The sequence below is a fragment of the Cebidichthys violaceus genome, unplaced genomic scaffold (genome assembly GCF_023349555.1).
Source record: "Cebidichthys violaceus isolate CVI_PGR_0920_01 unplaced genomic scaffold, fCebVio1.0.p SCAF_13, whole genome shotgun sequence".
In the NCBI taxonomy this organism is placed as follows: domain Eukaryota; kingdom Metazoa; phylum Chordata; class Actinopteri; order Perciformes; family Stichaeidae; genus Cebidichthys; species Cebidichthys violaceus.
The window spans coordinates 9,190,898-9,203,514 of NW_027176296.1; the positions used below are offsets into that span (position 1 = coordinate 9,190,898).

The window sequence follows — 12,617 nt, forward strand, 5'->3', positions numbered from 1 at the left end:
GTAATACTTTGAGTATTAGTACTTATTTGTGAATGCATCAAAAGTATTGCAAATACTTCCAAATTTAGATTTGAATCCCGTACTTATACTGGTAATGTTGTATTTTTTTTTACATTTATTGCTACTTTTATTCAAGTAAACTACACTACTCCATAGCAAAGTATTTATGGCTATGTTTTATTCACTCGCATATTTGAGGACAGGCTATTTACATTCCCATTAAAATGTTAAACCAAAACATATGATAGCCGACTCCTGTAAAATACATTAATATATATGTACTACACAACAGTATGCAGTTAAATAAGTTCAACCTTAACATTTAGAAATTTGACATTAAGTTGTTAGCATCATTAATGGAAATCAAATAAACATTATCTAATAACAGAACCTTCGTAAAGGGACCAAACTGCATAAATACTTCCAATTTTGATACGTAGTCCTAATCTACTTTTTCCGAGAAGTCTGATAATGCAGAGCTTACTTGCAATGGAGAACTTTTTTATAATACTCTAGGCTATTGGTAGATACATGTACCTACTTGAAGGGTCTCAATACTCCTTCCACATTAAAAAAAATCCAGCTGTAGAATATAATCCCCTGAGTATTTTTAGACTGAAGTGGTGGGTTTATTGTTTGAATAATCCTCTAAAGGAAATAAATACAAAATTTGAAGTCCACCACTGCTGGTTAAAATGGATTTATACACACCCCAAAGTTCAAATATTGAAAGTTTATTTTGAAGGCAGCGTCCGTATTTTTCCGGTTTTGCTGTGGCTCTTTTATGTGAATTTGAGTCCTCGTGTTTCCGGCTACAAGCCTCGCCTGTCAGCCTCACACAGACCTGTCAAACCGCTCTTATCAACTGGATGGTCTCAGAGGAGCCCTAAACGCTCCAGGCGTCTTTTCGAGTCACAGTGTCAGGCTTAATCACTGCTGTTGATACCAGTGTTGTAAAGTTTAAGACGAAAGGTGAGTGTGCGGATTCTAGTTCAAAGACAATCACGACCAAACGGTGGAGAAGCTCGTCCGCAGAAGTTTGGAGTCCATTGTTTGACTTTTAAAACATACTTGACCCATGCAGATAGTCCACGCGACACTGTTTCTAGATTTTATTGAGGTCACACTGTTTACAATTTCCTGACCAAACCATGTGAGGCCCATGAAGTCTGCATGAAGTACTGAATTCGTACAGCTCCAATCATTGTCATTCCAAAAATAGCAGCCAAGTGGAGAGTAACTAATTACAAGTAGACTAATACTTTTACTATATTTGAGCCAGCCTACTTTTGTATGTAGCAGTTGTTGTATCTTTTTTTCAAACATATGTAAAAGGCACCTTGTACTTTCTTGCACAAAAAAAAATCACAATGTACACTGATGCTGTAACAACAAATTTTTAGAGATATCAAATTAATTTTGCTTTTCTGTTGTATAGCTATGAAGTGTCTGAAAGCTCACTTAGGAGGGAAATATGGGAAGAACTTTGCAGAGCATCACAGTATTCTTGTGTTGCTCAGTTGCTGCTCAGAGCACTTTATAAAATGTGAAATAGGCTTTCAACTAAATGCCAAATTGATCTTCAATCATGTTATACACTCATCTACATTTGCCATCTCTTGCCATCACTGACAAGAGATGGCAATGCAAAGTGAAATGCTCCTGTTTATATTCAACCCAACTGTGGTTATTTGTATAAATCATACACATTTCTCTTTCATAATCTTTGATTCAATTCAATCAATCAACCAACTAATACAGCCAAACACTGATCAACAGATACAAAGATAATTGGTCTATGTCCATATTTACAAACAACCCCTTGACCTCCTTTTCCCTAAAAAAAAAAAAGATTCACGACAAAATATCACTTATAACTAAAAAAACGTATTATTATGACTATTACTGTTACTGCTGTCAGTATACTGACAAATTAGCCATGAGAAAAATGACTTATCTTTATATTTTTTGGGGGACCTGTAGAACTTCTGACTTAAGAATGTACCTTGCATTAAGTCTTAACATGACACTCTTGATCACTGCTATTAACATTTTTATGCTTTCCTAACCCTTTTCACCCATTTTATGATCGACAATATGAACCTTACTCCCAAATAAAGAAAAGGTGGGAGTGGAATAGTTTTTTCAGGGGTTTATATATAGCTGAGGAGGTGTAGAGGCAGTCCTGCTAAGCGATGGCAAATTCAATTTCATCCATCTCTTCCTCCGTGTCCTCTGTGTCTTCCATGTTCTCCGCTGCTCTTTCAGCCCTCGCTCTCTCACTGGCTGGGATGTAGTTGTCCTCAATGAAGCCGTCATCGTCTTCCTCGCTCACAGGAGGGATACAGTGGGGGTTGATTCCACGTCCCCTGTGCATGGCGAATTCCACCTCCAGGCCTGGAAGCAGTGATAGAAACACAAGAGTTGTGCTGCATGACAGTCATCTAAAGGTAAGTCCTATATGTCATTCTAACTGACAGTATGGTTAGTGTTTATCCATCCGTCCATTATTTAACGGCTCATCCTAATGAGCGGCTGCCCTCTGTCGATCCCAGCCGATAGAGGGCAAAGGGCAAAAAACAAAAAAAAGATTGAAAGATGTAATGTCACATTGATGTACAGCCTGAAGCTACTTTAAGGTAAACTAATGAGCTGGATTTGTGTCATCAGATGAAGTTTGACAGAAAGTTGACTCTCAAATGAGCTTTTAATGATTACTGTTTTATCAGCGCACTAGTTGAGAGAGTGTCTCAAAGAAAATCGTCACATTTTCCATCTTCTTGAAATGTTTTCATTAGTTTTTTACCATGATGGATTGTTGTTTTTCTTACAAATGCACACTGCACTGTGGGAAGCACAAGAAAAAAGATTTTGAATGTAAAATGTAATTGTATTGGCTCTTCTTGTTTCAGATTCGGCTTGTAGTGTGCATTTCTCTTGTGTCACATTGTGTAAAACGTGTGTGGACATGACATTACAATTACATGTGTGATGTTTTTTGGTTCTTCATGTTAGCCACACCCTGTTTTGGCCACATAGAAGCAGCAACAAGGTGTAAACACAACATTGGCATCTTCTTATAAAGGAATATAATATAATTATTATTATTATTGTTAATCTATATATAATAATAATAATAATAATAATAATATATTTCCACACCTAGCTAGTTGCTTACTTTGTCTGTCTGCAGTTTGGTGCTAGGCAGGTGGCGTTCACTCAGTTGTTCAGAGCTTTTAGTGGAAAAAGATGCTTAATGCCTCAACACTAAAATGCTTCATATGTTTTTTTGGGGTCTTTTTTTCTGCATTCTAATATTTATTCCAGACTAAAAAGTAAAAGCTCCTGTGAAGTAGGATGAAGTTGAATAGTAAAACAAAAGTATCACAAACAGGCTGTGGTCTCAAATATAGCGCTACTTTTACCTACTGCTCCAAAAAAAGGAAGGTTTGTTATATTGCGGTATGCTTTATGGGTTAAAACAACCAACCTGAGGGGTCACACTGGCTGACGGTGTCTGTCTCCCTCAGCCGTGTGTGCCTGTAGCTGGCCAGGTAGCGCCGGACCACCTGGCATTTAGCTAGAAGGGCGATAAGAATGGAGATGGAGATGGCTGTGACCAGGACAGCCACCAGGAACTCCCAGTTGTGAGATTTATATTTTGGTGTCTGGCTTGCCAACGTGACTGCGAGAGAGGGAAATTAATCACACCCTTGTCATTGTGGAAAGCACCTTAATAACCAAATCTCAGCTCCCACCACAAACCAGGTGGACCAAACATTTAGTCCTTTGTCATTCATTTTAAGATGGCTGTCTTTACCAAAAATGATCAATACCCAGATTTAGACTTAACTGACAAGACTCCAAGTACATTTTTCTGAAGATAAATTCATTGTTTCTGTTTGACATTGCAGTCGTAACTGAATTCTTACCGTTTTGTGTTGCTGTTGGTGTAGCTGTAGAAATCATGCTATTTGATGATGGTTCCATCTGGCTTTGCTCTTGTCTGTGCAAGTCTCTTTTGGGGAGTGACTTCTCCTGTGCGACTCAATTTCCTTCTTGTTGGATAGTCTTGCTTTTGGGCACCATCAACTCTAGCATGAAGCCATGGATCATGTCAGTCAAAGAACAGTTTTTGTGATCTGCTAATTTTATGCCTCTTGAACTCCTGTAACTTAACGTTGGAGAAGAGGTTTTAATTCCTTCTCCAACCGGTGTTTGGAAATCTGCAGATCTGCTTAGTGCTGTATTGTCTTCAGCAGGTAAAAAACAAATGGGATCAGAGGGAAATGTTGCAGGGCAGGCATCTCCCCAGATGAGGGAGGTAGTTGTCTGGAAGATTTCTGCTGACCAGGAGGGAGTGAAACCTTCAAAGCTCCACTAGATGGCAAGGTTGAGTGACAGGTTTGGTTCAGTAACACGTTAGAGGTGGTGGCAGCATTGTCATCCTATGAGTCGAAATATGAGCCCACGTCCTCTGGCTTCAGTCAACTGAGGCTTTAGAGAAAGTGTAAAATAGAAATAGCGAGTTAAATCAGTATGAATCACACATACTAACACACTTGCATACAAAGGCATCTTGCAAGAAGAAAAAAACAAAAAGCGTTTTCAATAGAATACAATATCAGTAAACTCCAATGCCCCCATATCCCACTTGCATTGTGGCTTTGAATTCGTTTGGACTCTTTGTGCCAGCAAATGCATATTTTATAACTGAACCACACAAAAAGAACTTGAAAAATCAAATGACCTAAATATTTCACTTAGTATGTATGAAGAGTGAGAGTGTCGTCATGAAAAGGATACACTGCCTGGATCCTCTAAATACAGAAGTCATAATTGAGTACAAGCTGTCAGGAGCTCAGGAGGATATCATCCACAACAGGAAAAGTGTGTCGCAAACAGGAAGTCCCATATACTGCAGGACCTTCCCCCGTAGGTCTAGCTGACACAAAGCACTGGTAAAATCACTGTGTGTGTGTGTGTGTGTGTGTGTGTGTGTGTGTGTGTGTGTGTGTGAGAAAGACAAGAGGGATCAACACTAACTGTTAAAAGTGGTTGTAAAGCTGGCAACCAGGCATCAGCTTTTCATTGCCGAAAATGAAAATATGGTTGCCATTTTTACTCCCCTTCTATTTTGAGTAAGTAATATACTCTGCAGTTATACGTCATTGCTGATGCAACAAATATAAACACGCTATTTATTCTGGGGTGCACATTTTGCAATAGAAGCCTACCAGACATTATTTGTTTCCAACAACAAACATGACATATGGCCAATATATAAAGTAGATGCAGATGAAAACTGCAATAGGAGAAATACACTTTTTTACATTTTTGACAGAGCATTCAATAAGAAACTAAGGCCAGCAGCAGATTAGCTTAGCTTAGCACAAAAACTGGAAACAGGGGGAAACAGCTAGCCTGGCTCTAAACTGCAGTAAGCTGTTACTTTGCTTGTTCCCAGCCAAAAATGAGTCAGACACTTGATCCTCCTTCAAATTTATCTAAGATTTGTCATTCAATTTTTCCTGCCTCTCCTTTCATTTATCATTTTCTAATGTTTTTCAGATGTTTTTAACCCAAACATCTAACTTTTACAACCAATAAATAAGGCCATTTGTTTGCTGTAATGTAAATTCAAGCAAAACATTTTTTTGTAGTACCAAAACACTGGCAACGAGTACAATTTTGGATGGATAATAATAATGACTTTTTTTAATCCTACTCTCTAAACTAAAAAGGCAATCTGGTTTGAATCAACATCAAACACTATTACTAAGCTTGTTTACAAGATATTTATTGAGGGACCATTAATCTTTGGATGGATGGGAAAAACAACACTGAATGGAAATGCTATTGACTCTTTCAGCCCATAAAGAATTCATCAACAGTTACTGATTGGCAGTGTTGGCAGTAAACACACCAACAGGGCTGCCTTTGTCTCTTCCTGTTCTGTCCTCACACATGCAAAGCACTACAAAATATACAAACCAAGCAGCACAGGACCGGGAGTTATAGGAGAGAAGAATCTATGTGTGTCAGATGTAGTGAGCGCTTCTGTGCACCATAGTGAAGTGTTTGTATGTGAGCATGCACGTGTAAGAGTACATTTGCATCTCTGTCTGCAATAGTCTGCGTTTGAATATCATTCTCAAAGGGAGAAGTCAGTTTTTCTTCGTCATTCTTTGTTTCAGTGCCCCAAATTGTGAGTGCAGTGTCAGTTTATAGACACTAATGATGGCCAGAGGGGGTGAAAAATGTGTTTTCTGTCATCAAACTGAATTAAACATCAAAATTAGATTCTTCTCGTTCAGTGTAATCACATTCCTTTGAACTGGAAAATTAACTGTTAACAGTTTTAGGGTTTGAAATTTGATTATGCTGGTGGAGATGTCAACTTGTGCAGTGCTGGAAAATAGGCACATAAAGTACAATTTCCTCAAAGTTGTATTGAAGTTCGTGCTGAACTTCAATACAACTTTGAGGAAATTGTACTTTTCTTGAGTACTGTGCAACTTTTTATTTCTATTTTTGAATTACAATTCAGAAGTAAATATTGTATTTCTTACTCCACTACATTTATTTGACCGCTGTAGGGTCTTGTGGCCACTTGTTTGAGTTGTAAGCGTTTATAACCAATAACACATTTTCCTTATAAACTTCTCAAATGGTTTTTGGGCCAAAGCGTCCAATATTTCACCCAAAGAGTGTCAAATACTAATTTGTATAAAAGAACCATCTTATTTGTGATACACCACAGCAAATCAAAGAGACATCCTTCTGTTGACCCTCAACCCAGCAACCCACAGAGCAACTTGCAGCAAGTCTCCCTCTTATTCCACTGCCAAGATCTGTATTTCTGTCTTGCTTTGAAAATGTTCTGGAGTAGTCGGACTGCACTGTGCTATTGTTTGTCAAGGATAATGGCATAAGGTCAGCTGTCGGAGACATTGTTTATGAGCATGATTATTAAACTCTCACACTGTAGTGTAAATCACATAGCCTGTGTAAAATATCTGAATAAGTATTCAACTATTGTACTTTCTTTCCCTTTTAAGTTTAATTGAAGCAAGGTCATAATAGTTTAAGTTAAGTGTCCTCAAATGTCAAGTTTGTTTTTTGCCTTTCAGCCCTGGAATAATGGCAGTGTCAACAGAGAGACCCCAGGGACACAATGAGTAAAAGTCGGCCATATTAACGTTTAGCTAATTAAACAGCACACTAACTTGCATCATGACCACACACTATGATCTTTAAAGATGGCTCCTTTACAACATATATACTGTAGATCTGAATGTGTGCTTCTCAAAGAGTGAAAAGATAAGGACAACAAAGTGAGAGCAGGCTGCTAATGGTGCGTTACTGTTTTGGGTGAAAACAGCAAGTGGCCAACATACAACAGGTGCAGGAAAAGGTTTGGCTCACTGAAATGTAAACACTATGGCTACATGTCTTTTCTGTATTGAGGAAGAACGGCCTTCATGAACTGCTACAGCACTGAATAACTGCAAGGTAGAACAATTTATACCATGATTTAATTTGTTGTGGTGCTCCAAATGTATCAACTAGGTCTATCCAGTACATTTTACTGGTAGCGCCTTCTTCAGTCTGTCCTCCTATTTGGTCAAAACCCAAAATAAACCTATGAATATATCGACGAATATATGGTTTTGAAGCCTATACTAAGCACATTTTTCACCATGTTGTGACAGTACATTGGTAACTATTGCAAACAGTTCACAAGATAAGCTGTATCCCAACAAGCAAGTCAAGACCGTTGTGTGATCTTTACATAGTGCAACAGCGTCTGTGGACTGTAGGTCCCACCTTTAGAAGAGCAGCTGTTAATTTCCAGTCTTACCTGATCACCTGTCTGTAGTTTCTTCTAGCTTCAGCGAGTTCATTTGTTGTCTGTCCACTCTCACATTTCACATCAGCCTTTTTTTTTTGCTTTCTCTGTAAAATGGAGAAATGTTGTGCAAAGGTTGAACGTGGTGTGCTCTGCAGTTGCTTCCCAGAAGGACATGTTAATGAGTAACTTTGTAACTAAGGTGTACTCCCTCCCGCCTACTATTGAGTCTCCCTGGCCAATGGCACAGCAGACCTGGTCAGGGCCAATGTTGTCACTCAGTGGTGCCAAACCAGGAAGAGGTAAAATATTACTTATGAGCAATATGTCATGTTTTAAATGATAACTACCAGTGTTCATTTACAAGTCAAACCGTAAGCAACCAGTCAAACCTGGTAGTGCAGACGCAGTTCCAGTGGGTAATCAAATAATCTTGTTTGATATCTGCTTTGTATCTTTTCACTCTTGTAGTGTGTGTGAGAGAGGAGTTTAGTTAGTATGCCTGCCAGGAGCCACGCCTTTGCTTTGTTTATCTAAAATGTAAACCCTCCCCTCAGTCCTTTTCAGATGAGAGAGGAAATCAGACAAGATACAGTTTGTAGCAACAAGGAGTTTTGTTTGTTTAAGACGTACAGCCCGAGGGAAGAGAACAGACCTCTGGTGGCTGTGAAAGGAAAAGCGAGGTGACCCTGAAAACAATAGGGGCACTTCCTGGCCACTCTGCATCTTTACATCTCCCTCCCTTACTCTTCCTCCTTCCCTTCCTCCATATGTTCCAGGATGTTTCAGCTGCATGTCTTGGGGCAGATGGCAGGGACGAGGATGGGTTGGGACAGTAAAATGATAACTCAGCATCAGCTGTAAGAAACAGTAGGGGATTCCCACCACAGCTACTAGGGGCTGTTCGCTGTTGTTTGGCTGTTGGATTATTATAGTCATGTCATGCTTTTTCTATTCATTATTTAAAAAAAAAAGACCTGATCATTGATAGCAAAAATTATACTTTTATGATCATTGTGGGTAAATTTAGTCATTGCAGGAAAAGTATAGAGTTGAATTGGGATAAGTATAAGTAATATCTTTATTTAACATGTATTAACTGATTTTTTTAACACTTGGGGGCAGCAAAAACAAGCTGTTATCACAACAATCAATATCGCTTTTCATCTTGTTAGTAAAGAGTTGTTTATTTACACACCGAGTGTATGGTGAGTAACATAAGCATTCATTTAAAGTTAAGTCCAATATGTACTCTACTTTTAGCTCTATTTTGCGCTCCACCAACTCATGAGAGAAATATTTGTCTCTTAAGCTACAAAATGCTCCACTGTGCTCCACACTGTATACATGATGCAACAGTCAAATAAGGAAAGGTGCACATTCATTAATGATAAATTTACGGATAAAAAGTAAGTGTGACCTTGTGCCCAGACAGCTGTGATCATTGTCTTATCGGAAAGGTATTTTAGTTCATATTTTTCAAAATGATTAAGATTGCGATGCTTATTTCATGTCAAATGTTTTGATGGCAATGTCTTCCGTCCATTTAGACAAACATAAACAAGGTCATTAGTGACACCAGTGGAGCTGTATTCAGATTCTGGATAAGACTTTTGGAGGAGACCAGGGGCTTTCCCCCCCTTTTTTCTACCATGGGTTGTTTACTGTTTGTCCTCTCAGTGAAGTGGTGGAAGTTGGGTCTGATGTCAAGGCCCCTTCTGTGGGCAAGATGTGAAGGCCTTGCTAAGTCTTTTAAGAGGAGGGAAATAACAACACGTGTCACACTGTACATAACAATGGACAGTCGGTTGAGGAAGAGCTATGTGACAAACAAGCCTGGTGATTAAGCATCAAGAAGAGACGCGCAGCAGGCTCAAATAAGTTTTTTCTTGCCTCTTATAAAATTCCCTGCTGCAGCCATTGTGATGTGCATCCACTGAAGTGTAAATGTTACAAGGTGACAGACGCAAATTGTGCACATTTTTGTGAGTTTGTGAGTCCATATGTAAGCGCCATCTGGAAATATGATAATGTGAGCGAGGCTCCCTGCACATCTGTAAATCTGTTAATGAAACAGCTGCAGTTTTATTTAAAGCCAGCATTATTCTCATTCTCATTCTTGCAATGAGTTATATGTTAAATGTGATACTTTATATCTTTGCTCTAATTTTATTAATCAAGGTGCCATGCAAAATGCACTTCAGCACACAAAACTAGGCCCTTTTGTCTTTTTCACCCACTTTCAACATAAAGGTTGTTTAAATTTCGTCTAATATAATCTAATGTAAGATTTCCTTAACTATATGTGCACTAACCTGCAGTGGGAAGAGTCTGTATTTGTTTGGCTTGAGTTTTTGCCACGTCTTGCAGGCGTAGAACTGTATGTATAGAAAGACATGGATAGTACTTTAGTAGTATTACTAGTTTCTCTCTTTGATATTGGGGGTGTTTATTTTGTTTGACTTCTTACTCTTCAAGGTGGATGAAAGTGAAGTGAAACTTAAAGCTGGATACCAAAAGCATTCAAGCCCATGTTTAATTACCTGAATGCTTCCCCTGTGAGGAAAATGATTTGTCCAAATGGCGTGTTAATCAGTAGTCTGTAATATCCTACTGTTTGTTTTGGATGTCATGGTTGTGTGAACGCACTCTAAAAGATTAACAATATGCTGACTGATAAAGTCACTGTAGACAAATGTCACAGGCACAGAAACATACACCTATGGAAGTGTAAAGTCATAGCTGCATTAGGAATATCAGCGACTCAATGTGTTGCACCATTGCCTGGATACTGCAGATCTTAGGGAGAACTTGGGGAGATTGATGTAAAAGTCAGTTTTTATAAGATCCAACTGTGCATATTTCTAATCCCTTGGTGAATGCTGTGAGAATATTTATGCGAAAAGTGAGAGTGCTGCATGATTCAGTAATGGTTCAGCAAGGAATTTGTGTTCCAAAGGTCTCATATGGTGGTGATAATGACTCAGTATGAAAGACTTAGTAATACTACTTTTTCAGGATAGCTGCAGAAGAGATCTGTGCTTCCTCTACAGGGGTTCAGTCTGTGTGCAGTAGGGAATAATTTAGAGGCGCACACTATTTGGCTTTAAACCAATACACACATTTAGCTGTTTGCTACTTTTTAAATCCCTAGATGGATCCATTATCATGCATTTTGGATGGAAGCCTCTAGAAAGCTTAAAAAGCATGCCATTTATGTCTACAAATGCTGGGGTGGTCAATGCAGGAATCTAGTCTCTAACGCAGGAACCTAGTCAGCTGAAATGGTTTTGTTCACACTATTATAAAATATCTATATTGTGTTTTTGCAAGATAACTCCTTGTAAAGAAGGCATTCACAAAGCCTGAATAATTAATCTGTGATTAGGGCAAGAACCAAGAATCACTATGGTTTGAACTTTTTACTGAAAGTTACCTGTTCTTTTTTCAGTCGCGCCAAACCAATGAATAATCTTTTTAAACAAATGCCTTTGCACACTTAATCCCAAAGGAGGCACAAAGAATGGTGCATTTCTAAAAAAAACAACTGGATCTCCCACATGGCTTGCACTTATCAGAACTATTGTATGCAGAGCGACACTGTAGCATGTAAGAAAATGTTTTAAACCAACTTCTTTATTAGGTGCGGGTACATGCATGCTTTGGCACTAGCAGCCACCCAGCTCTCTCTTGATGTGTCCTTCTTACTCGCTGGCTGATGGGAACAACTGCAAAACTGTGTGAGCATGTCCGTGTGTTTGAGTCGGTGTGTGTTGAGCAAACAGCTATCAGACAGGAGCCGAGACCCTCCACCTCCACCCCTGCCGCCACCTCCACAGGCCTCTTCCTGCCTGTAGGGTGATTCCTGCCCCTGCGCTCCCTCCACTTCCTTCACACACATATCAGCCTCCAGCAGCAGTACCTCTTCCTGAATCTGGCTCAAGTTCTCTGGACACTGTGGACAAGCAACAACAGCTCATCCATCTCTCTTTATCTATTTCCTTGCTTTCCCTGCTTTCTTTAACTTTCACGGACCAATATTGTATCATTTGAATTCATCATCTCACATCATTTCCCCAGGTAACACGATGTTGAATAGTTCTCCTGGGGCATCTGCAACTGTGCTCTTAAAGCACTTTTGCACAAAATCTCTGCTCTTGCATTTTTCTGCCTTTCAGCACATCACTCCCAGGGTGTTATCCAACTTCCTTAAACACGCCTGCAATATTCCAGACATGTTGGCTGGATTTAATACCACTCCCTTTCCACAATTTCCTTGATAGGCATGTTCTGATGGGACAGATACTCTTTAATTTAATTTCTTTAATTAGGATTTTGCAATAACTAGCATAATAATAGCAATGAAAAAAACAGCTATTCCAATGTTTAGCATTTGACATTGGCTAACAAAGTAGAAAATAAAACAGTTTGTGCCATTGTCATGCCAATGTGAGACATGCAGCTTTTTTACCCCACTCTCCTTTTACTTCTTATCTTGCTGACTGTCTGAAATCATGTTATCCTACATGATCCTGTACTGGAGGAAGCCTTTTCACATTAAACCAACTCTAGTGGTCGACTACATGCTGTTATGATTAGGGCTTCCTTAGTCTGATCCAGAGGCTTTCCAAAACACCAGTAATGAGGTGTGTGGCTGTGTATGTACAGTACCTTCGCGAGGTCAGTAGTGGAAATAACATCAACACCCATCAACATCCCTGACTGCATGGAGGGTTTGTTTGGTGTCAGGCTGCTCTCTCACCCT

General features: G+C 39.1%; 2 protein-coding genes across 3 annotated transcripts in view; one reads left to right on the forward strand and one right to left on the reverse strand.

The window, feature by feature from the left end:
* Positions 1–1,070: 1,070 nt before the first annotated feature.
* Positions 1,071–8,012, reverse strand: cunh1orf210 (chromosome unknown C1orf210 homolog). Of its 2 annotated transcripts, none has more exons than XM_068707676.1 (4): positions 7,865–8,012; positions 3,933–4,497; positions 3,491–3,580; positions 1,071–2,397 (listed from the first exon to the last, which is right to left on the reverse strand). In XM_068707676.1, the coding sequence occupies exons 2-4, from the start codon at positions 3,988–3,990 to the stop codon at positions 2,189–2,191; spliced, it is 357 nt and encodes a 118-aa protein (XP_068563777.1). In that variant the 5' UTR covers positions 3,991–4,497; positions 7,865–8,012; the 3' UTR covers positions 1,071–2,188. The 2 variants fall into 2 exon arrangements, with proteins under 2 accessions (XP_068563777.1, XP_068563776.1); XM_068707675.1 differs by having other exon boundaries at positions 1,072–2,397; positions 3,491–3,685.
* The window catches only part of tie1 (tyrosine kinase with immunoglobulin-like and EGF-like domains 1), a 33,866-nt gene continuing 23,608 nt past the window's right edge, over positions 2,360–12,617 (forward strand). The window contains exon 1 of the mRNA XM_068707673.1: positions 2,360–2,450. The gene's annotated coding sequence lies outside the window, so the exon portion shown is untranslated. The remainder of the gene's footprint in view (positions 2,451–12,617) is intronic.